The 23,646-nt window shown below is 40.1% G+C and overlaps 1 protein-coding gene across 1 annotated transcript in view; it reads left to right on the top strand.

The window, feature by feature from the left end:
• The first annotated feature begins 898 nt into the window (after positions 1-898).
• The window catches only part of Abcd2 (ATP binding cassette subfamily D member 2), a 50,803-nt gene continuing 28,055 nt past the window's right edge, over positions 899-23,646 (top strand). Inside the window, exons 1-6 of the mRNA XM_008829669.3 lie at positions 899-2,100; positions 3,644-3,824; positions 11,784-11,905; positions 13,693-13,861; positions 14,752-14,846; positions 17,471-17,616. Coding sequence (XP_008827891.1) covers positions 1,162-2,100; positions 3,644-3,824; positions 11,784-11,905; positions 13,693-13,861; positions 14,752-14,846; positions 17,471-17,616 — 1,652 coding nt within the window. The 5' untranslated portion in view covers positions 899-1,161. The remainder of the gene's footprint in view (positions 2,101-3,643; positions 3,825-11,783; positions 11,906-13,692; positions 13,862-14,751; positions 14,847-17,470; positions 17,617-23,646) is intronic.

Here is a 23,646-nt window from a genome sequence, read left to right as displayed (position 1 = left end):
TTTTTTTTTGGTCTTTTTGAGACAGTGTCTCCCTGTAGCCCCAGCTGGCTTAGAACTCACTATTGTAGGCCTCACAAAGATCTGCCTGCCTCTGCCCCCTGAGTGCTGAGATTAAAGGCATGTGCCAAATTTTTTAACATCCTTGATTTTTATTACTTAACCAAACTTTTTTAAGAGAAAGTAAACAGTAGCTAATCTCTAAATCTAAAAAAAAAAAAAGCAAGAGATTCTTGAATTGAATTCCCAGATGGTTAAATTATGATCAGAGGGCTGCTTTACCTCTGAGTAAAACCACAAGGGTAGAGTGAAGCAGCCTCTCATTTAATCTTCAGCTTGTAAACAAATACCAGATCTCCATCACTAAAAATAGCGGTCATGGAGCCTGAGGATTGTCAGTCTCAGGACAGGTAAAAGCAGAGGTGGGACAAGAAGGGGCTGGGGGAGTGTGCAAGGGGCTGGGGGAGTGTGCAAGGGACTGGGGGAGTGTGCAAGGGGCTGGGGGAGTGTGCAAGGGGTTGGGGGAGTGTGCAAGGGGCTGGCAGCGCTTTCCTGTACGGAGGGGCGCCCTCCCCTAGAAGGTGAGCTGTGGGTTGGGTGCCCCGGTGCCGTGTGTAGACAGTGGGGGGGGGGGGGGGCAGACGGGGCGCCCAGGAGTGCGCGCTCCTCTGCCGGGCCGCCCCTCCCCGAACCCTGTCCTCGGCAGGTTCACGGTGTGAGCCGTCCTCCCCGTCCCCGCCCTGGGCTCCCGGAGCTGCTCAAACCTCCCTCCTGGAGAAGGATGTGGTGAAAGTGTGTAGGAGCCAGAGGGCTCCGTTCTCTGCAGCCGGCCTGACGCCGCCTCCGCAGGATCTCAGACTGAACTCGGGCTCCAGGATGCGATCCGTCCGGGTCTCGGCGTCCACAGGGTTCAAAGGGAAGAGGCGAGGAGCCTGAGGCCCCGGCCCCGCAGCCAATGAATAGCCGGGGGAGGAGCTTGGCGCCCGGGCCGGCCAGGGACTGGTCCCCGCGGGGCGCCCTGGGCTCGGAGCTGCGCGTCCCTTCCCGCGGAACACAGCGAGTGCGGAGCGCTGCAGACCTTCGGAAGCGTGGGCCGGGCTTGCCGCGGAGCTCGAGCTTCTAGACGAGTCGCTCTGGACGAAGCGGGCTCGGGCAGCGGGGACGATGACACAGATGCTGAACGCGGCCGCCGGTCGCGGGAGATGGACCAGGTCCGGCGCTGCTGGGAGGGCCGCCTGCCTGCTGGCTGCCGCCTATGCCCTCAAAACCCTCTACCCCGCCGTTGGCAGGCGTTGGAAGCTGCCTGGCCCGCGGACGGAGAAGGAACCAGCCTACCCGGCCGCGGACGGCAGGGGAATGCTGCATTGCACGGAGACGGTCCGCAACAGACCTGCGCCCGGGGTGAATGCAGATTTCTTCAAACAGCTACTGGAACTTCGGAAAATTCTCTTTCCGAAACTTGTGACCACTGAAACTGGATGGCTCTGCCTGCACTCAGTGGCTCTGATCTCAAGAACATTTCTCTCTATCTATGTGGCTGGTTTGGATGGAAAAATCGTGAAAAGCATTGTGGAGAAGAACCCTCGGGCTTTCATCATCAAACTAATCAAGTGGCTTATGATTGCCATTCCTGCCACCTTTGTCAACAGTGCCATAAGGTACCTGGAGTGCAAACTGGCCTTGGCCTTCAGAACTCGTTTGGTAGACCATGCCTATGAAACCTACTTTACAGATCAGACTTACTATAAGGTGATAAATATGGATGGGAGGCTGGCAAACCCTGACCAGTCTTTGACTGAAGACATCATGATGTTCTCCCAATCCGTGGCTCACTTGTACTCCAACCTGACCAAACCTATTTTAGACGTTGTGCTCACCTCCTACACCCTCATCCAGACTGCTACATCCAGAGGTGCAAGCCCAGTAGGGCCCACCCTGCTAGCAGGACTTGTGGTGTATGGCACTGCTAAAGTGCTGAAAGCCTGCTCTCCCAGGTTTGGCAAACTGGTGGCTGAGGAGGCCCATAGAAAAGGCTACCTGAGGTATGTTCACTCCAGAATCATAGCCAACGTGGAGGAGATTGCCTTTTACAGGGGGCACAAGGTAAGAAAGACAGTCGTGCGGCGGGCGAAGCATGAGGCTGTGGAAGCAGCACTGCAGGGCTAGTTGCCATCTGCTGTCCTGTTGGTGGCCCACTTAGCGTTTTGGACTTCTCTGTACTCACTGTCCTTTAAACCACACGCTAGTAGAGAACTAATAGAGCGCACACTTTTCTGAAGTTCCATGAGAATAAAGTGTCAGTGTTCTCTAAACAGTCCTAGAAGCCACAGTTACCTCAGATATAACCAGAACTATCTCAGAGGCATTTTCTTAAAGCTTGAATGGTAACTTGGTAAATGGCCCTAGAGCATGTGGAGAAAACAGGTATTTGGGAACTAAGGAGACCTCGTTGAGTTGGTATGAAAATGTTAGGACAGTTTTTGTTTTTCTTTGATGTTCAAGAGTGAGAAACTCAGTGCTTTCATAGAAAAAAGCCATTTTGACAACTTTGCAAGTCTGATCCATGAGTGAGTATCCTGTCTCTTAAAAAGTGCAGGGGGCGTCAAACATGGAGTTTCCTTTGCTTTTAGTTTATGTTTTGCACATAATTTTGACATGGATTTTAAAAAGGGTGAAATTAAATTTTATCTAGCACAGAAGTAGAAACTAAAGTTAGGGAGACGATAAATAGGAAAAAGCAGCTCTATAATGATATTTTTAACTATCAAAGGTTTTCAGCACTAAGCAGGTCCCTAAAACAATTAGCCCAATTATATAAAATTGAAGCGCATGACAGTAATTTCAGAATGTTGAATATGATAGAAATTTTAAGTGCAGTGCATCTGAAATCTCAGTATCATTGAACATGCAATGAAATATTGGGCTATTCAAAGTTAAAGATATATTTTAATTATCAAGCAGCATTATTTACCGTTTAAAGTACTATCATACTTCCTCTTCAATAGCAGAACCAACTCAAAGAAAAATATTTAAAACTAACTGAGGACCGCTTGGAAACTGGCCTCAAATGTTTTAGTCATAATGATTTGTTAGTCTTGAATCATTTAGCTCAGTGTAAATTAGTGTCCTGTAGACTGTTTTGCTTAAAAGACAATATCTAGGAAATAGAGTTAGTTCAAAAGTGGAGTCTAATTATACATGTTTTGTTTATTTTTAGATTTTTTGTGTGTTTTCAAGAATTATAGAGGTTTAACATTGCTTATCCATATACCTACAGATTATTATAATTGTAACATCTTATAATTTTAGAATCATTATTAAAGTCACACACACACATTGAATTATTGGTTATTATACCCAAGGCCTCATGTAAGCACAAGTTCTACCACTGAGCTGTGTATATACCCCCCCACATATGTGTATCTCAAACAATATTATATTTATAGGATAGTATGTTTTTTAAACTAATGCAGGGATAGCCTGAATTAAATTATGAGTAATTCTAATTTATCTACATTTATTGGTGGTTGCAGCTAAACAATAATACTATAACAAAGCAAAGTAATATAGCCATATAACCTTCAAGAAAATAAAGTACTTATTTTCATAGCCTGTGCTGAGTTAATTCTCTTTTTTCTCATTTTAGGTAGAAATGAAGCAGCTCCAGAGAAGTTACAAAGCTTTAGCTTATCAGATGAACCTTATTTTATCCAAACGCTTGTGGTACATCATGGTAGAGCAGTTCTTAATGAAGTACGTTTGGAGCAGCTGTGGACTAATTATGGTGGCTATACCTATCATCACTGCAACGGGCTTTGCAGACGGTGGTAATGACAGTTCATGCTTAATATTAAATACATGCTTCCCGTTGTTTCTATTGAAGATGCCATTGCTAGTTCTATGCGTTACTGTGAATGGAGCCATTATTCTAGTATTGGTGGTCAGAAACAAGGGCAGTGAGCAGTGGTATGAAAGATGGAGAAGTTACTCAAAGGAGCTTCCCAGCAATGCAGTGCTTTGGGGATTCTACCTGGAGCTATTGTATTTATATCGCCCAATGATTAGTTTACATTTACCTCAAAGCAAGTTAATATCTTCAGAAAGAGTATAACACAAGCGCTCCTCATGTTTGGTTCTTAACAGCCTATGGATGAAGTCTATACATTTTCTCTAACTGAATTCACTTTGGTTTGTAGTTAGCAAGGTTTCAGAGTGTACTTCAGTCATAGAATGAATCCTCAGTTTGCAGGTAACATGGGACGCTCCTGTAGTATATTTGCAGGGTGGGAGTTATCAAGCTACAGCTACCTAATTTTGTCCTAACCCTGTCTCAACAGTTTTTACAAACTTCCCTTCCTTTGGTATAACTAAGACAGGTAAGTGTGAGGGCAGCATTGCAGTGCCTGTCTTGTGTGAGGGTTTGGGTCTTTATTGGCAGGAATGTGGGGGATTGCAGTTAGAGTGCAGCATCCACGGGCTCACATTCAAGGATTCAAGCAGAGATCAGAAACAGCCTAATGCGGGGGATTGCAGTTAGAGTGCAGCATCCACGGGCTCACATTCAAGGATTCAGCCAAGCAGAGATCAGAAACAGCCTAAAGCAAAACCAGAAAATTTATCTGTAATCAACATGTACAACTATTTCCATAGCATTTAGGTTGCCTTAAGTGTTATAAATCATCTAGAAATCATTTAAAGAATGTAGAAGGTGTAAGCCATGTGTAATGGCTACATCAGCTTCTTTAGGCCACTTGGGGTATCTGTGTATTTCAGACTCTTCACTGTTCCTGGAACCCATCTCCTCAGCACCCACACATGCCAGGGGTTGGTTGTGACTGAAGGTGCATCAAACACCCCCCATTAAAAAACCACCTGATCAAAACTGGCCGTAGTTTTGAAGGAACCAGACAAAAGCAGACTTTGGAATAAAACGGAGCTTTGTTCAAATCTTGGCTCCCACTAGCCCAAGATCCTCTTGGTCAAATTAACCTCCCTAAGACTCAGTTTCCTCATCTGGAAAATGAGACTGAGAAAAGCTGCTTCAGAGGGTTGCTATGAGAAGTTGATACAGAGTTGCTTTTACAACATGGGGAGCATGTTGTACTTAATAAGTGGTGGTGGTCACTTCTTAGAAGACAAAAGATAGCGTTAAGGATAATGCAAACGCATTCATAGTATTTTATGGTTGCTTGTGCACAAGATTTCATAGCTATTTGTTTAAACTGAGCTAATAATAGAAACAAGTGAGTATGTAATACTTTAATTTTTATGACTGCTTAGCCAATTTTTGTCTAAAATTTGTCAAATCTGAGTCATTCTTAAGCTAAAAATATTCATTTCAGTAAACTGTGATTTGTCAGTCTGTCTTTGTGGTAAGTGCCAAACACATACCAAATATACTCTACAACGAAACTGTCTAATAGAACAGTGGGGAAATTGAATTTTATCCGTTTTGATGTGTTCACATTTACTAAAAACATTATTTAAAAATTTATATTGTAAAAGATATTCTTAGTAATAGTATTCAGGACATAATCATTTCATAAAGAAATAAAACTGCTTTTGTCAAAGGAGCCTTATAGGAAAGAATACACTAAAAACATTTGCTCCTAAGATTGGTTTTGCTATGAAGCTTGGCAAAGTATTAATTAAAAAGCTGTTTCTTAATAATAGTCATTTAAAAGTCTGTACCTATGGCTGGGTGTGGTGGTACATGCATTTAATTCCAGCTCTCTAGGAGGCAGAGGCAGGCAAATCTCTGTAAGAGCAAGGCCAGCCTAGTTTACATAGTAAGTTCCAGGTCCAGCACAATAATAATAATAATAATAATAATAATAATAATAATAATAAAGTTTCATGTCTAATGTATTTTAGAGACAATCTCAACAACAAGATTGAACTGTTGTACTGTTAGTAGTGTTTGGTTTTAGAAAACCCTGGGGTTTTACCCACATAGAATAGAGAAAATGAAGTTATTAATGCTGACAAATTAACCCCACTGAGATTAGTAAGAAGTAAACATGTGTGCCAAGAAGCTAACTAGCTTTCTTACTAAGATGCAATGAGATATTTAAAAATACATTCTACTGGGAAAATGGACAGCAGACCCCAATCTTATCCAAAGGAATAGAGACAACTGATTACTGCCAGATGAGGAACAGCTGACCCTCCTAAAACAAAGACCTCTAGAGAGGCTGACCAGATTCACCAGAAGGGCAAGTAGTAGGGAATGGCTGGGGGTGCTGACAACACCGCAGACAGTAACAGGGATATCAGAGTATAAGGGCCTAGTGGGGGGAGGGAGGCTATGGGAGGGTGCTATCTGGGAAGTGGGTGTAAAAATAAATAATTTAAAAAATACATTCTACAGGTGCTGACAGCACATTCCTAAAACAACACTTTTATATTGAAGCAATAGATGAAACATAGCACCACTTCAAGCTGTAAGAATTTTTATATAGAGAGGGACCATGCAAAATTTTCATGGAAGAACAAAACTGCTACCAAGTGTCAACAGTGTGAAATTCGTCACTTTACCTACAGTGTGAGTTTGACAGTCACTCCCTTTACAAATTGTCCACCTATACAAAATCTTTCAGTGTAACCATATTTTTTAAAGCAATTCTAATAAAATATTTTTTAATTAAAAAATTATAGAAGAAAGAAATGAACTCATAGGACAATATTATTTGAGAATATGTTTCAAAATCTGTAATATTTAAGTTTACTATATGTGTATTTATGTTTATTTGTATTTTCTGAATATATTTGACCTCCAGTGACTTAATATATAAAAATATTACTTCACTCAGACCAAATCTTCTTCAGGTTTTAGGTCTTGAATTGTGCATCATGTTTTCTATTCTAGTCTTAAATCTTAATTTAGACTTAATCACTTAGTTGTCTCTTATGTTAGAGATAAAATGCCTTCTCAAGGCATAAGAAGGTGAAAAATTGAGTGAAGCTGGGGCTGGAGACACGGCTCAGTGGTTAAGAGCACTTGCTGCTGTTCTTGCAGAGGATGTGAGTTTGGATCCCAACACCATCAGCCAGCTCACAACCCCTGTACCTGCAGTTCCAGGGCATCTGACGCCCTCTTCTGGCCTCCACGGGCATCTGCATGCATGCTACACACAGACATGTGATTAAAAATAAAAAATAAATCTAAAAATATTGAATGAAACAGAATATCAAAGACAAAAGAACAAGTAGTATAGAAGGGAGAGAGAGAGGAGAGAGAGAGAGAGAATCACAGAGACAGAGTCACACACAGAGTGTGACAGGCAAGCCAACCACTGTTCAGATCTTGACCTGCTATTATCAAATTATTCATACTTTGGAAAATTATATAAATTTATAGGCCTTAATTTTCCTATCTTAACCATGTAGATAATAATATATATCATTCAGAATTGTTAGGACATTATATATAATGTGTAAGTGTGCTTGAAAACAATCTTTGGAAAATAGTAAAAACTCAGGTGTCAGTTCTTGTCAGACTGCTTGGGTTTAAGTGCTGACTGTTTTGCTTACAAGGCTATGGCCCTGAGAAAATCATTTAATTTTTTTATGATTCAAATTCCTCATAGCCAAAATAGGGGAGGTTAGCAGGATTGTCATAAGGATTGATGTAAACTTTAGAACAATGCCTGGCTCATAGAAAATGATTAATTTTATGGTATGATTACAGATGTTTAAAAGAGCAGGGATTGAGGGAAGTCAGAAACAGACTGTGGGTAGGACAAAGAACCTGCATAATTTTTGTTGGAGGGAGAAAGAGAAAAGCAGTTCTGTTGTAGATTTGCTGGACCATCCTCTTACAACTTCAAATGAGCTTTTATAGTAGGGGTATGATATTTATATTCAAAACAAAATTGCATAGAGAACATGCTGTTTTCCCTTCAGAAGAGGAACTTAGAGCCTCTAGTCTAGAGCTCTGGCTTGCCTAAATTCCCACAGGTAGGCAGGAGAAGCTCTAAGGACGGCAAACATTGTGTAATTCACCATACACTGCCTTTGAAACTTACTCCACAAAAAAAGGATGGGCCGGGTGTGGTAGCTTGCCCCTTTAATCCCAGACTCAGAAAGCAAAGCCAGGTCAATCTCTGTGAGATTGAGGCCAGCCTGGCCTCCATAGTGAGTGTAGGCCAGCTGGGGCTACAGGAGACCCTATCTCAAAAAGAACCCCCCCCAAAAAATGACATAATCTAATCCAATCATTGAATTAGAAACTTTGAAGTCTCTTAAGTCTGCTATATTATTTTAAAGAACATTTATCCCTTTCTTTGTATTAAGATAAATTACATGAAGAGTTGCCTGACAGCTATAATCTGAATTTTTAACCAAAGTAGGTAACTTTGTTCTGTTTACATCAAAACTAGTTCCAGGTGGGTGAAGGAAAGCTACTTCTAGTGAAAGCTACTTCTGCTCCTGGTGCACCTTGTCAGACACCTGTCGCGCAGAGACGGGAGTGTGTAAGGCATTGGTCTTGCATCGTATGAATGTGGGCTAAAATAGCAGAGGCAGCACCATGCACCCTTCCAGGGACAGATTACTAAAATAGCGTTTCATACTGTAGGTCAGCTGGATTTAGTTACACTTTTGTTTAGCAATTAGCATAGCACTAGTTATCAAAAAACGCATCAAAGCTATACTTTTCAAAAGATGTGCTTAGCTAAGCATGTGACATTTTCACAAGTGGGTACATAAATGTCATCACCACTCAAGAACCGTCCCTGAACCTCCCCTGTCTTACTCAGGCCCCATGCTCAGCACAACTAAGGTGATCATTTTAGTAGACTTTTGCCTTTTTAAAAATTTTGTATATATAATAGTTTAAGTACATGCTAATTTTGAGACTGGTTTCTTTCAGCATTATGGTTGTGAGAATCAGTTCTGGTTCAATAATTTTCGTTACATAATACCCTGTTCTATGATGATTCAACCACATTTATGTATTCTGTTCTTGGTAGACATCAAGACATTAATAGTGCTGTTGTGAACACACCTTTTTAATGCACATGTTTGTTTCTTGTACTTATCGGGGACTGGCTCTAGCTAGATTACAGGCTAGACATATGCTCAGCTGTAGTAGATTTTGTTCAGCATTTTTGAAGTAACATCTTCGGTTTGTCTCATAAATGGCAGTGTATGAGAGTTCAAGGCGCTCTGTGTATTCGTCAGTGTCTGATATTGTCAGTCTTTCCCCTTTAGGTGCGCTCATGAGTGTATAGCATTACTTCACTATGATCTTCGTTTATATGCTTTAATTTTACAGAAGTTTTATATTTCTAAAAAATTGATCAGAAAGTATAGAATTCTCAAATAGTTTCTCTGGTAGATTTTTCCTATTATTATTTTTTCTAATTTTATTTACTATTTTTATTTTATGTGTATGCGTGTATTGCCTGCATATAGATAAGTGCACCCGTGCCGTATGATGCCCGCAGAGGTCAGAAGAGGCTGTCTGATTCCCTGGGACTGGAGTTACAGACAGTTGTTAGCTGCCATGTGGGTACTGGGATTCAAACCCTGGTCTTCTGCAAGAACGACCATCTCTCCAGCCCCGATTTTTTCTTATTATTTAAATGTGGAAATTTGCCACAACTGATAAACTGATTATTATCCATTATACTAAAATCAATCATTTACATTAGGGTTTATGCTGTATTACACAATCTGGGGTCCTTTTTAAAATTTTACTTTTATTTATGTGTCTATGTGTGTGTGTGTGAATACATGCCATGTGTGCTGATGCCTGTGGAAGCCAGAAAAGGGCCATGGAGCCTCTGGAGCTGGAGTTCACAGATCATGTGAACTGCTTCATGTGAGTGCTGGGAACCCAGGTCCTCTGAAGAGCAGAAAGCACTCTTAACCAACGGCTGAGCCAGCTCAGCCCAGTGTGAGGCTCTTCGTAAACATAGAAGGGTGATCTCTCCTTTGTACATAGTCTTCACCTTAAAAATCCTTTCTTGACTTTCCAGTAAAGTAGCCAGAGATGCTTTCAATTTTCAATGCCTGTTGCCCTCAGAATTCAGAAATAGCATTAAAACAAACAGCTGTAATAGTAAATATAGAATCCTTAAATGAAGAACTTCCTGCAAAATAGTTAAGATACTTAGAGAAGAAGATCCAATGTGTTGACTAGGACACAAAATAGGTGAGGTCATGGATTTATATCTCTGATGCTAAAGAATCTGGCACTTGTCAGAGAGCTCAGGCAGTTGGAGGACAAAGTATTACAGGCACTGCTCTGATGGTACCTGCCAAAGAACAAGGCAGTATAGAAGTCACATGAAACCTGTGGGAAAATATTTGTTACTTTGCTGCTAAAAGCATGAAGAAAACCAGGTAGGCATGAATGTGCCAAAGCGTCATGGGAGCTTCTATTTCATACCAACCCCCAGTCCATCTGTCAGATGCTTTTTCCTTAGCAGACATTGTCAGTGAAAGGTCAATCCCCTTTTAATCCACATTCATGAAGTCCAGTACTTGGTTGAAATCAACAGCCAGATACTCGTTACGTCAAAATTTTTTTAGTGCTTTACCTCACAGAGCAATTCGCTATTTTGATGGTTTGCTGAGAATCCCACGGTACTGTTCCTGTGTCTATCTAAATCTCACTGGATGCTCAAACCCCAGGACTTAGGAGGCTGAGACTGGAGGAACATAAATTCAATACCATGTCAACTTGAGCTACATAGAAGAAATCAGATATGAAGTTCCAGAGGACTGACGGAATAGAACGTGTTTAGGGTTCAACTAAACATAGGCTGAAGAAAGTTTGAGAAAGGTGGACAAAATCAAGATTTTGAGGACCAGGCTAGTTCATCTATTTGAAGGAAGCCATACCGTGAATGTTTTCCATACTCAAGTTAGTGGGTTTCTGTGAGCGTATGGGTGTGTGGTGTATATACATATTTGTATGGGTCTGTGCATATGTGCATGTGGGTACACTGTGTAGAGACCAGAGATCAATGTCAGGTGTCTCTTGAGATGATGCTCCCCTTTTTTAATTTTTTAATAATATTTTTATTATTTTAAAATATGCATGTATACATACATTTATTATTTGTGTCTATATGTGATGTGTTTGTGTGAATGCAGGCACATATGCACCACAACACACCTGTGGAGATCGGAGGACAACTTTGAGGAGTCAGTTCTCTCCACATGTGAGTTCTGGAGATTGAACTCAGGTCCTCGGGCTTAAAGCAAAGTGCCTGTACTGGCTGAGCCATCTCACCAGCCCCCATCCATTTTTCTTTTTTGGAACAGTCTCTCATTGAGTCTGTAGCTCATTGATTTGGCTCTGCTGTCTGGCCAGAGAGCTCCAGACAGCCTCTGCTCTGCTCCTCCAGTGCCAGTCACTACCGTGCTCAGGTTTTAAAAATCAAGTACAGGGCATCGGAACACGGTTCCTCATGCCTGCACAGGAGACACTTTACTGACCGAGCCATCTCGCCATCTGCCTCACATTAGCAGGGTTTATCGACCATGTTAGCTGTGATAATGGCAGAAAGTTGGATATGGGAAAGATTGAAAGAAAGCTAAATGAAAGCAGCCTTAGTTCCTATAGAGTTAGTTGTCCAGGTTTTCTTCTAAACAAATAGGAGAGCAAAAGGAAACTTAAAATCTGATACAAATATTATCTTCTTATCATTATAGTTCTAGGAAATTACTGTTGCTAATGAAATATTGTTATTTTAGCCATAATTTCATTTGTGCAAAATAAAGCATTTAGTTAATTCATAAACAACCTCATTAGTTCTGTAATTTGCTTTTAGATCTGGAGGACGGCCAAAAGCAGGCCATGGTTAGCGATCGAACGGAAGCCTTCACGACTGCCCGAAATTTATTGGCCTCAGGAGCTGATGCTATTGAAAGAATTATGTCTTCATATAAAGAGGTACTTGCATTTCTTGTTAATTTGTTTAAAATATGACAGTGACATGAGAATAAAGCAAAATGTAAATAATGACATATACATAGTGTTTTAGAAACATACCTTTCTCTACCAAAAACTTCCAAGAGTGTAATTAGGTTAAGGGCAGCAACTCTCAAATGTGTTACTGCTAATATACCTTATTTTGTTATTCCTCTTTTTCTGCCTGAAGCAAGATATATTTGCTCTTAAATTAAGAGAAAACAGAAGAATCCCTCAAGTGTGGATTTTAGAACCAGCGCCTAAATTTCTATTCACATGTCAGCATTTGCAAGTGACATGCTTTCGTCAAATTCCATGTCTGTCAGTGTCTTTGTTTCCGTAGCTGTAGTGACAGTGCTGATGTGTTGAATGTTACAAGTTAATACACCTGGAACACTTTGGTCACTGTTGGCCAGCTTCTTGCCCTTTTTGACTTGCCTGTCAGTTTGTTACTGTTATTTTTAATGCTCCACATTTTGTTCAACTTTAGCTTATATTCCCCTAATTGAGAGTGTAAGACTTTTCCAGATAAAATTTTAGGAACGGTCCTCTAAATAACTGTAACATCAGTGTACAGACATGAAGTACTATTAGGATTAACTTCTCACTCACTAATAACACTCGCCTCTCTGCAGCTTAAGATTTACACACGAAAGTCTTCCCTGTGTGTCAGCATTAGTATGCTGTTCTACACACTGTCAGCTTCCCCTTCTTGGACTTTCCTTTTCACTGAGGCAAATGAATAGGGTGAGAGATGAGTCACCTTTCTTCGCAGTGCTCTGATAACAAGGTGTTCTCATATGGAAAATCAGGAAGAGGCTAACCCAAATTGGACAACTGGCAGAATCAGAGCAGAGCATCTTTCTGTGGAGTCTCGGGATGAAAGCAGAGCATTATCTAATCATCTTATCTAGAAAAAGTCATAGAGTTCATTGTTTTTCTTGGGCATTTACATTATGTTTGGCTTGAAAAGAAGCTGGATTGTGGGACATATACTAAAAGAACTTGAAGCTTTTCACTGAGCTCTCTTTCACAATGTGTGCCCTCTAGCACAGATGTTCCTCTTCCTAAAGAGGAATTTTTACAATAATTTGGCTCAGAAGCATACATTTCATACATTTTGTAATAAGAGGAAAAATACTTTCCTCCTATTTAAGAAATTCATACGCACACCCATGCACATACATGCATGCACACTGTACGCACACACAAACACCGAATGAGTTGTTTGCTTTTAAAATAAATAGAACTAGAGCTAATGTCATATTGTTTTTCATTATTCTGTTTCTAAATTTGTTTGAATGCATACATATGTGTATATTCGTGGTACTGGAGACTGACCCAGAACTTCATGCAGGGTAGGCAGGTGCTTCACCCCTGAGCTAGGTACCCAGCCCAGTATTCTATTTTAAATAGGAAAAGAAAAGCTATCAGATATAAGCTACCAATGTTTTATTGAAACAAGGACCAAATCAGAAATTTAACTAAGTGATTCTTAACAGACTCATTAATAGTCTGAAATTTTACTTCATTTTGAACCCCAAGATAAATATTTTTGTTATGTAATTCCCATCAGATTTACACTGACATCTTCCTATATTGTTCCTTTGATAAGCTTTTTACTGTTGTTTGTTTCAATTATCAAATATATTATTTTTCATATATAGTAAAATAGAATCTTAAACATTAAATCGAGAAATTTGCACGATTGCATAACTGTAAAAGTCTATTGCAAATGTATTAACTCATCCTTTACATACTGATTTTAGATTACTGAGCTAGCAGGCTATACTGCTAGGGTCTACAACATGCTTTGGGTCTTTGATGAGGTAAAAAGAGGCATTTACAAGAGAAGTCCTATCACTCAAGAGCCTGAAAACCACAGCAAGAGTGGCAGTGATATAAAGTCACCCCTCAGTGACACCCTGGCCATCAGAGGTACGAAACTCAGGGACTTTTGCATTTTCCTTATATTTCAGTTTCTTTTTATCAGAACCAAAGTTTTCTTTTCTAGAAAAGAGCTTTTTGTACTGGCTAGGAACTAACATTTAAATAACAAACATTATTTAAACACCAACCCCCAAGTTAACATTTCAATTTAAGTGGTGGTAACTAATAGTGCGATGAAGTTACGCTGCCTGTACTGAAGAAAACAATGTTCAAACTACACTGGGAAATTCCATATAGGTTGAATGGCTTGTTTGCTTTTAAAAATTGAACTAATGAATAGAATTGGCGCCATTATTATACTGCTGTTTCTAAATTGGTTTATTTTCTGTTGAAATATAACACTTCTCCGGGCGTGGTGGCACAAGCGTTTAGTCCCAGCACTCGGGGAGGCAGAGGCACGTGAATCTCTGTGAGATCAAGTTCAGCTTGGTCTACATAGCCAATTCTAGGTCAGCTGGGACTACAAGGAGACCCTGTCTCAACCCTCCCTGCAAATATTAAGTATACATATATACATATTATATATATAATTTCATAATTCCGTTTTGGGGACAGAGTGGTTCTTTTCTGTAAGAAAGATTAAATTTGGGGAAGCAATACCTCTAAACTGTATGTCCAGGTTATATCAGATTAGGTTAAGCTCTGCTCTAATGATATGGATATTAGGTTATAAAATTTTTCTTTTCTCAGAAAGATTTTCTAAATAGATAAAACTACATATTTACATTAATGTTCATTTCATATAGATTGTTCCTCCTATGACTTACTTTTGCAAAGTATCTTTATAATTGATTCAACATTATCCAGTATTATTCTTTATTTAATTAGCAATAAGCTGTGATGACTTGTAACTTTTTGTAACTGTCCCTTAATTACAGGAAAAGTTATTGATGTGGATCATGGAATTACTTGTGAAAATGTTCCCATAATTACACCAGCAGGAGAGGTGGTGGCTTCCAGACTAAACTTCAAAGTAAGGTGCTATTCAAGAGTCTTCTGATTGTTGCCTTCCCACTAATACAAAACAACTCAGAGTTCATGTGCCCTGTGTTAACACTGGAGAGAGGAGCATATGGAAAAGGGGAAAGCAAAAGGTATGCACAGCGGCTCAGTTATAGGGCAGTGCCTTCCTCAGAAAGCAGGGAGGAGAGGATTTGATCTGTACAGCTTTATTGCCAGGTTGAAAATCAAAACTACAGTACACTGAGAGCCTTCATAAGGTAGCTTTGGACACAAAGCTAATCTCCTCAGAAATTAGTATCAGGAAATGGATTTCAATTTATTAGTAAAATTGCTAAGAAATCTGTAAAACTGTACTTTTATATACTTTCTATAATATGGCTTTTCCTCAAAAGTCATTAGCAAATTCAGTAAATGCATATTTTCTAATTTTCAACTTTAAATAATCAGAAAATTCATGTATTCAATTTAGTTATTACTTCTGCTGAGAACAATTTATTTTGTATCCTGTATCTTAATTTAAAAAACTAAGGTGAAAAACATTTAGTAAACCCAAGGCCCTGATTTAACATGTTATAGAATTCAAACATATTTTGAAAATGAAGCATTAATGGCTGTCATATTAGTTACTTATGTCATTGTGTGACTAGCTTGAGGACATAAAGGGAGGAAGTATTTTGTTGGCTCCTGGTTTCTGGGATTTACTTGGAACTCAGCTGTCTCTACTGCAGGGGGCCCAGTGGAGCACCACGCCAGAGGGATGGAGCGGAGGAGCTTCTTACCGCATGGTGGGTGGCAGGTGACGAGCCCACGAGGGTCAGGGCGAGTATGTCCCAGGACATGCCCCCGCTGACTACTTCGTCCAGGCAGGCCCCATATCCTAAATGTCCTGCCCGCTCCCAGAATGTGCTACTAGTTGGGCACCAAGTGAACCTGCAGAAAACATTTTGGATGCAAACTGTAGCAACTATAGTGAAGGTGGTTGAGCTTTGTTCAAGCAAAGACTTGATCAGCCTGATAATCATCTTATAAACACCTTAATACAACTAACTTTAGAATGAGGCTTAACCTAGGCTTAATTATTAGAGATACATTTACAGTTGAGCAGGGTTACTAGCTGTTGAAAGGGAAGGAGGCGATGCATTAAATATGGATAAGTCCTGTGTTCAAAAACTTAAGAGAAATTGTGCATTAACTATAATTTGTTCAGATTTTGTTGTTCACTATAACCCTGTAAAATGGGTTCTGATTCCCAGAACCCGCATGACAGCTAACAACTGTTTGTAACTCCAGTTCCAGGGGATCTGATGCCCTCTTTTGACCTCTGCAGACATTGCACGACATAGGTGCATGTACATAAAATAAAAATTAAAAATATAAAAACCTGTAATATTATAAAACATCATTTGCTCTTAGAAGTAACTCAAATTTTTAAATGGATTCCTACCTCTTGTTCTTTAAAATGCCCTGCAAACACAATGCAGAACTTCTCCATTCTACTCAACGGAATGAGAATTCACAGAGTTCAGCTGTTTGAATTAAATGGTAACGAAGATTAAAGCCAATGGGGAAGCATCAGCTAGACGATGAATAACTAACTTGTGTTATCAGTGGGTGGTACAGGTATGACTTGTGCCCAGAGAATGAGCATTCAGTGTGCATACAGACTCCCTCGGCTGGCTCTGTGACATTTGCAGATACCAGCACCTGCTACTGTTCAAATCCTTCCTGCACAATTTTATATAGAAAGAGATTCTGTACGTACTCAGTACAGATGCACCTTTTCTTCCACAAAGTAGTTTCAGTCCCCAGTTGTTGATTCCTCAGGAGTGGATCCCTGAACATGGAGCGTTGACTGTGTAGGTTTTAATTAATCCCTAGACATGGCCTGTATCACTGTCCCTTTGCTTTCTTCTGTCTTAAGTTTGCTAAGCGTAGTCTTTAAGAGATGAGTATAAAGTAGAATTAGAATAGTCTTTTCTCTCCGATTCTGGGCTTTTGTGATTGCTGTGGCATTTCAGATGCTGAGGTGCAAAATCAGGAGCACAGCTGGCCCCTCAGATAGCTGCTTCGTAGTATAGTCAACTTTCAGGGTTCTTTGGATTTTACATAAATTTTACCAGCATAAAAAGTTTAATGTATTTTAACTTAAACTTTATGATTTGTCTTATTTCTCATGTAGTTACAGTTCTCTTCATGTACCTAGTACAAAGATGTCGACTGAAATATTTGAAAGCCAGTGTTCATTCCAAGAATATTCATTTTCTTCGTAATTAAACTATTTTAGGATACTTTTAGCTTCAGAGAATAACCAAAGCCAACGTTCCAACTCTGATACATTGTTTGTTTCTTTCTTATCCAAGACTAAGTGATTGAATTTTTTTAGAGAGCTTTTAAAGTTTCTTTTTATTATTTATAAATGTGTGTGTGTGTGTGTGTGTGTGTGTTTGTAAACCAAAGGCATTGGATTCCCCTTGAGCTGGAGTTACAGATGGTTGTAAGCCATCCATTGTGGGTCCTTGAAACAGATCCTCTGCAAAAACTGTAGATGCCCTTACTGTTGTAAATCGTGTGTAGATGCTGCCAGAGGAAATACAGTTTCAATATCACAGCTTATAACTTTATTTCTGACTTTAGGTAGAAGAAGGAATGCATCTTTTGATAACTGGTCCGAATGGCTGTGGGAAAAGCTCTCTCTTCAGAATTTTAAGTGGACTGTGGCCTGTGTATGAAGGAGTCCTTTATAAACCACCTCCTCAGCACATGTTCTATATTCCACAGAGGTGAGAAGGTTTTGTGCTAAATGAAGAATAATTCTTTTGCTTTTGAATTAAATTCATTCCTTGGGCTTGTCAGTTTGCACTTATTTAAGAATATTTTCAGTGAGAGAAGCTATTAAGGAAATAAGAATTTAGTTGTCCCCAAATGTTCTGTTCCTGTGTTGATTATAATAGATTCTGGAGCAATGCCACTAGTAACTTTCATGTTTACTAGATGTGATGAATACTCAAAGGCTGCACATATTAATCTTAAGGAATAATAGATGACGCCAAAGAATACTTACAGAAAAGACAGTACTTGGGTTCTGTCCAGACCTTCCCGTTCAGCTGCATGTATTCATGTGTTCTAAAATTGTCCATTCAGCTTTAAGAACCTTCTTAAAGTCTTTATTGTGATTACTTCAGATAATTAGCAATCTAACCACCTTCAAAAATTAAAAGTGTTTTAAGAATGAGAATAACATAAGCCTGGGAAAGGAGCATTGTTTTTTCTGAAGTCTTCAGCCATCTCCCCTCATGAAAACTTAGAAGCATCTAAACACATAGTCATATACTTGGGAATTTGGAATATTTGCTAATAATAAGAGAAAAATCAGGTTTAAAGAAAAGCCATTCCTCATGCTCCTCTGGCCCTTTGACCTTGTCCATGTGTATAGCCTGGGTTAGTAGGCATCCCACAGTGCATTCCCTCTGGGTCAGCGGAATGCTCTGTGGAGCCTAGCGGAGCCCTTAGGATGGGAGCCAGGACTGGAGTGACGGTAGCAATATCACGTTCCTCCTGTCCTTTCTTTGTTGGAAAATGCTGCTACCATGCTGCCTGTGGGTCTAATTTTTAGGCTGTTTGCAGCAGTCAGGTTTCGTGAGTGCTTTTCTTTGAAGTAAGACTTGTGGTAGTAAATGGTAGGAAGCTGTTGGCTGTCTAGGAAGATGAAATGTGTTAGCTGAAAATGTTGGATGTGAGCCGTGCTATTCATACTTGGGTTTATCGCAAAATGAATAGCATCTGTGACACCGTGGTCATTGTCTTTCTGTTCTTTGGAAAACCTTCTGATCCTGGAAGCTCAACCGTATCGCCTAAAAGTTAAGTTTTAGACATTAATGTGATAAGTAGAATTATTTCAATGTTGTGCTTAACTTATAAGGCATTGAATCATGAGGAAAATGGTTTATTGTAGAAATCTGTTCTTTTAATAAAAATTAAAGTCCATGAATGATTTTATATTTTTACCTTTTAGATACTTCCTATATAATATAAAATAAACACTTTTTATATGGTTATTTCATTAGGAGTTTGGGGTTATTTTTATTGAATTTCTGTGATTTCTGTACATTATAATTTGATGGTGTTTAGATCCCCTCTCCTTTCTCCACCTCCCCTGGTTGGTCCCCACCCAATTTAATGTACTCTAATATACATGATAAGACTTATAGAGTCTAATTTATGTCTGCAAATGCCCTTCCGTGTGGGTCCAACCACTGGAGGCCTGGTTAACCTACCAAGAGTCCCGTCCTTGAAAGAGACTGACTCTGCCCCTCCCAGCAGCCATCCGTTGCCACAGTTTCCTTAGGTGGGGTTGGAGCTTCTTACCCGCTTCCTCGTGTCTTGCTGGAATGTTTTTCTGATTTGAGCTTGCATGGAACTTGTGCGTGCTGTCACTATTGCTCCGAGTTCATCTGAGTAACTGAATAGCTGTCTGGAAAACTGTTTCCTTGTGGTCATCTACCACCTTGCCTCTACAGTCTTTCTGCCTCCTCTTCCACAACAATCCCTGAGCCTTGTGGGGAAGAAGTTTGATATGGATGTCCTATTCAGGGATAAGTGCTCTGCAGCCTCATATTCTCTGCACATTGTCCAGTTGTGGGTTTCTGTGTTAATCACCTCTGTTGCATAAGGAAGCTCCTCTGGTGAGCATTGAGAGATGCATTAATAAGTCATTAGGAGTCAGTTCAATATGGTAACTATTTAGTATAAAGCTAGTATCAGGTTCTCTGTGTCCTGTGACCTGATTAGCCTCAGGGTCCTAAGCCTGATATCAATGTCAGGTGTGGGCTTCATCCTAGGAAGTGGGCTTTAAATCCAATTAAAGAGTGGTTGCTTACTCTCATAATATTTGTGCCAATATTGCACCAACAGGCATATCACACCAGACCGGTTGTTATTGTAATTCACAGGATTCACAGCTGGGTAAGAATGATGATTGTTTTTCCTTTGGGTGGCTTACATAGCACCTTCCAGCGCTATAAACCCTGACCAGTAGAGATGAGGCTCTGAAGTCAGCACCAGAATGATTTGTCCTTGTTTGTTCTATAGCTCATGTACATAGTGTCTTCAGCAGTAAGGTCTTACCATGATGTCCTAGTGGGTATGCAAGAACAGGGGCAATGGCCAGTATTGTTTGAGGGTCTCTGGGACCCCTGGTTAACAACATCAAAAGAAGGAGTCCATTCCTGGCATTGAGGTGTTTTTTAAATTATTATTAGTCTATGATGTCTAGAAAGGACAATGCCCCCTGTTATAGAAGAGCTCCTTTTAATCTCTTTATGATGTATATGTATATACTTTAAGAAACTTCTGTGGTGGTAGGTTTCCATATGGCCTTTTCTAAAGGTCTTTAGTGTTACTTTACTCTCCCTTTACTCCTCCTCTGCCCTCCCATTCCTTACTCTGTTTAACCCTTCCTAGTCTAAGGTTCCTCTTTACCCTTCATATTACTGCAGTCCACCATCCCTCCCAGGAAGCCTCCCCCCAAAACCCACGGCTAAGTAATATTGAGTAATGAGTTGAATAATACTCCATTGTATAAATAAATGTACCACATCTTCATTATCCATTCATCAGTTGATGGACTTCTAGGTTGTTTCCAATTTCTGACTATTATGAAAAGAACAGCAATAAACATGGATGATGAACAGGTATTTCTGTAGCAGGGTATAGAGACTCTAGGGTGTATGGCCAAGAATGGTATGGCTGGGTCAATTTCAAGCTTTCTGAGGACTCTCCACACTGATTCCTTAGTGGCTGCACCAGTTTGCACTCCCACCAGCAGTGGGCGGAGCTCTCTTCCTCCACATCCTTGCCAGCATTTGTCATTGTGTTTTGGATTTTTGTTGTTGTTGTTGTTGTCTTTTTGTGATAGGGTCTCCCTGTAGCCCCAGCTGTCCTGGAACTCACTATGTAGACCAGGCTGGCCTTGAACTCACAGAGATCTGCCTGCCTCTGCCTCCCGAGTGCTGGGATTAAAGGCATGGACCACAGCCATTCTGAGTGGGGTAAGATGAAATCTCAAAGTGGTTTTATTCTGCATTTCCCTGATGACTAGAGATGTTGGATCTTTTAAAGTATTTCTCCTATTTGTGTCTCATCTTTAGAGAATTTCCTGGTCAGCTCCTTGCCCCACTTTTTAATTGGGTTGTTTGTTTGCTCTTATGTTTAGCTTTTTGAATTCTCTGTGTATTCTAAAATAAACACTTTTTGAATATACCCTTGACCTGAATGGCATAAGACATTTCCAAGCAATGAATAAATTTATGAAAGTGGATAAATTAATCTTTAACCACAGAGAGAACTGTGTTATTTTGCAATAAACATAAATCACTAGGAAACTTTTCTCAGTTACAAAATTTATTTTGCCTAAGCTAAAAAGTCAACTCCAACCTAGTTAAGAGAAATGTCTGTGAGTAGTATGTATTTTTTTTTTTTTTGGTATTTTTGAGACAGGGTCTCCCTCTAGCCCCAGCTGGCCTGGATCTCACTATGTCAACGGGGCTGGCCTTGAACTCCCAGAGATCTGCCTGCCTCTGCCTTCTGAGTACTGATTAAAGGCGTGTGCCACCACGCCTGGCCGAGTTTTATTTTAACTATATTTTAACTTTAAGAAAAAGTTTAAAGTAATTTTTCTTGATTTTATGGAATCTAGAAGCATGAGAATTCATGTTTGTTTGGAATTTTATTAGTTTTAGAATTCATATTTATGTTTGAATTTTTATTTGATCATATTCTCATTTTGTTTAAAATTTGTTTTAAAAACATATGTAAACTGAGTCTGAATGGAGCATTCATTTCTTTTTTGTTTATTATTTTTATTTTATGTATATGAGTGTGTTGCCTGCACATATGTGAGTGCACCCATGTCGTGCAATGCCGTGGAGGTCAGAAGAGGGCTTCGGATTCCCCTGGAACTGGAGTTAAGGATGGTTTGTAGCCACCATGTGGGTGCTGGGAATCGAACCCGAGTCCTCTGCAAGAGCAGTCAGTGCGCTTAACTCTGAGCCATCTCTCCAGCCCCTCATTTCTTAAATTTTACCAGCTACTGACTCTCAAGTAAATTTCAAAATAATCTTGTATGATCTTATTATGTAAATAAAAACAACGATGCGGCCTATTTTGAAATATGTCGGTAAATAATCTTAAATTTTTCTTCTTAGATTATCCTCATAAATGGCTATTATAATTAATTTTTGTACTATATAGAAGTAGAAAGTAAGTAAAGTAGAAGTTTGACAGAAAAACAATATAGAATTGAGACCCACATGTGAACTCCCTAAGTCATAAAACATGTTTTATAACTAACCGCTCTGCGTTCACCTTTTGTGACAGAAGCACTTCTTGGTGATGGATGGGTCTCTTTACGCATTGAATGAATGTAATAATGCATTAATTATCGCTTTCATGAGGAAAATGGAGTGGGTTTGTGGAAGTGGATTTCTGATAGTATTATTATACTGAAAAAATACTCAGGAACAATTAAGCGCTTGATATTTGACTAAATCTTCATACACGCACACACATACACAGACACACAGACACACACACACACACACGCTACTTTGGCTAACTTAGGAACCCTGAATTCCTGAGAAGTTGGGAAATCTCAGTGTTTTTCCACTCTTCTAATGCTTTAGCAATGTTAATAATAAGAACCAGATTTTTAAACGATCAATCTTGTCCTTAGTTCAGGAATACAGAGTGGTTCTGTGTAAATGAGATTCAGAACCATTTTCCCTCACCCATCTTCATTAGTGGTAGAGTATAACTTCTGCACCATTTGATCTCAAATGCAGATCAGCCGCTTAGTCTACAGGACTGCACATGGTGAGGTGCTGACTTTTGCTCTGAGAACATTAGAATGTGCTCTGGCAGTTTAGTCCCCTGGCGACTGCGTGTCCTGAGCAAAGGTGCTGTGCTCCTCAAACTGATAATCCAACTCCCCACTCTCTGTTGGATCTGCTCTCCTGGCTCTCAGGAGAAGTCTTTCACTTGGATACAGCTCCTCAGTTTGTGGTGGGGTTTCTCCTCTTCCCAGGGTTCCGAGGGTAAGATCTTGTTTTTACTTCTCCACTAATTCCTGGCCCACTACTTGCTTGGCGAGCTTCTCTCTGCAGTTGTTAAAGACCCCAAAGCCAAGTACTCTGTGCTTATTTAATCTACTGCTAACCAGATATTAATAACGCACTCATAATCATCAGAATGAGAAATTGAAATATAGGATTTGGGAGAACAGATGGGGGGGGAGGGAAGAGGAAAAAGAAAGGAGAATAACAGTGATAATTGATGTTTGTAGACAATTTGCAACATCGTTTGTTCCTTTATACAGGTTTATTTAATCCACAGGAGGATTAACCAAACCTTTGAGGGGAGATAAATGATGCTTCATGTTGAACCACAGCTTTGTACATACTGAGCACATGTTCTAACACTGAGTTTCACCCTAGAACTGAGAAACTAAAAAAAAAAATTCAGTGAGATTTTTTTTGTTAACATTTTAATTGGTATACAGAGTATTAAGTTTCATTCTGACACTTTAAATAAAATTTTTGTTGACCTCCGCTCCTTCCCCTCTTTCCTAGGCCCTGGTCCCCCTGCACCCTCCGCACACACCCTCCACCCCCTGCCCCCCCCCCCACCCCCCACCCCCCCCCCCCCCCCCCCCCCACACCCCCCCCCCCCCCCCTAGTTTGAGCCCTGCGCCACTCCTAGTCTTGGGGCCCCAGACACCTGGGGAACCAATACTGCTTCCTGACCCTTCTCACCCA

The sequence above is a fragment of the Nannospalax galili genome, unplaced genomic scaffold (genome assembly GCF_000622305.1).
Source record: "Nannospalax galili isolate Female #2095 unplaced genomic scaffold, S.galili_v1.0 scaffold454, whole genome shotgun sequence".
Taxonomy (NCBI): domain Eukaryota; kingdom Metazoa; phylum Chordata; class Mammalia; order Rodentia; family Spalacidae; genus Nannospalax; species Nannospalax galili.
Note: the sequence above shows the minus strand (reverse complement) of the source record. Positions and strands in the feature narration are given on the sequence as shown.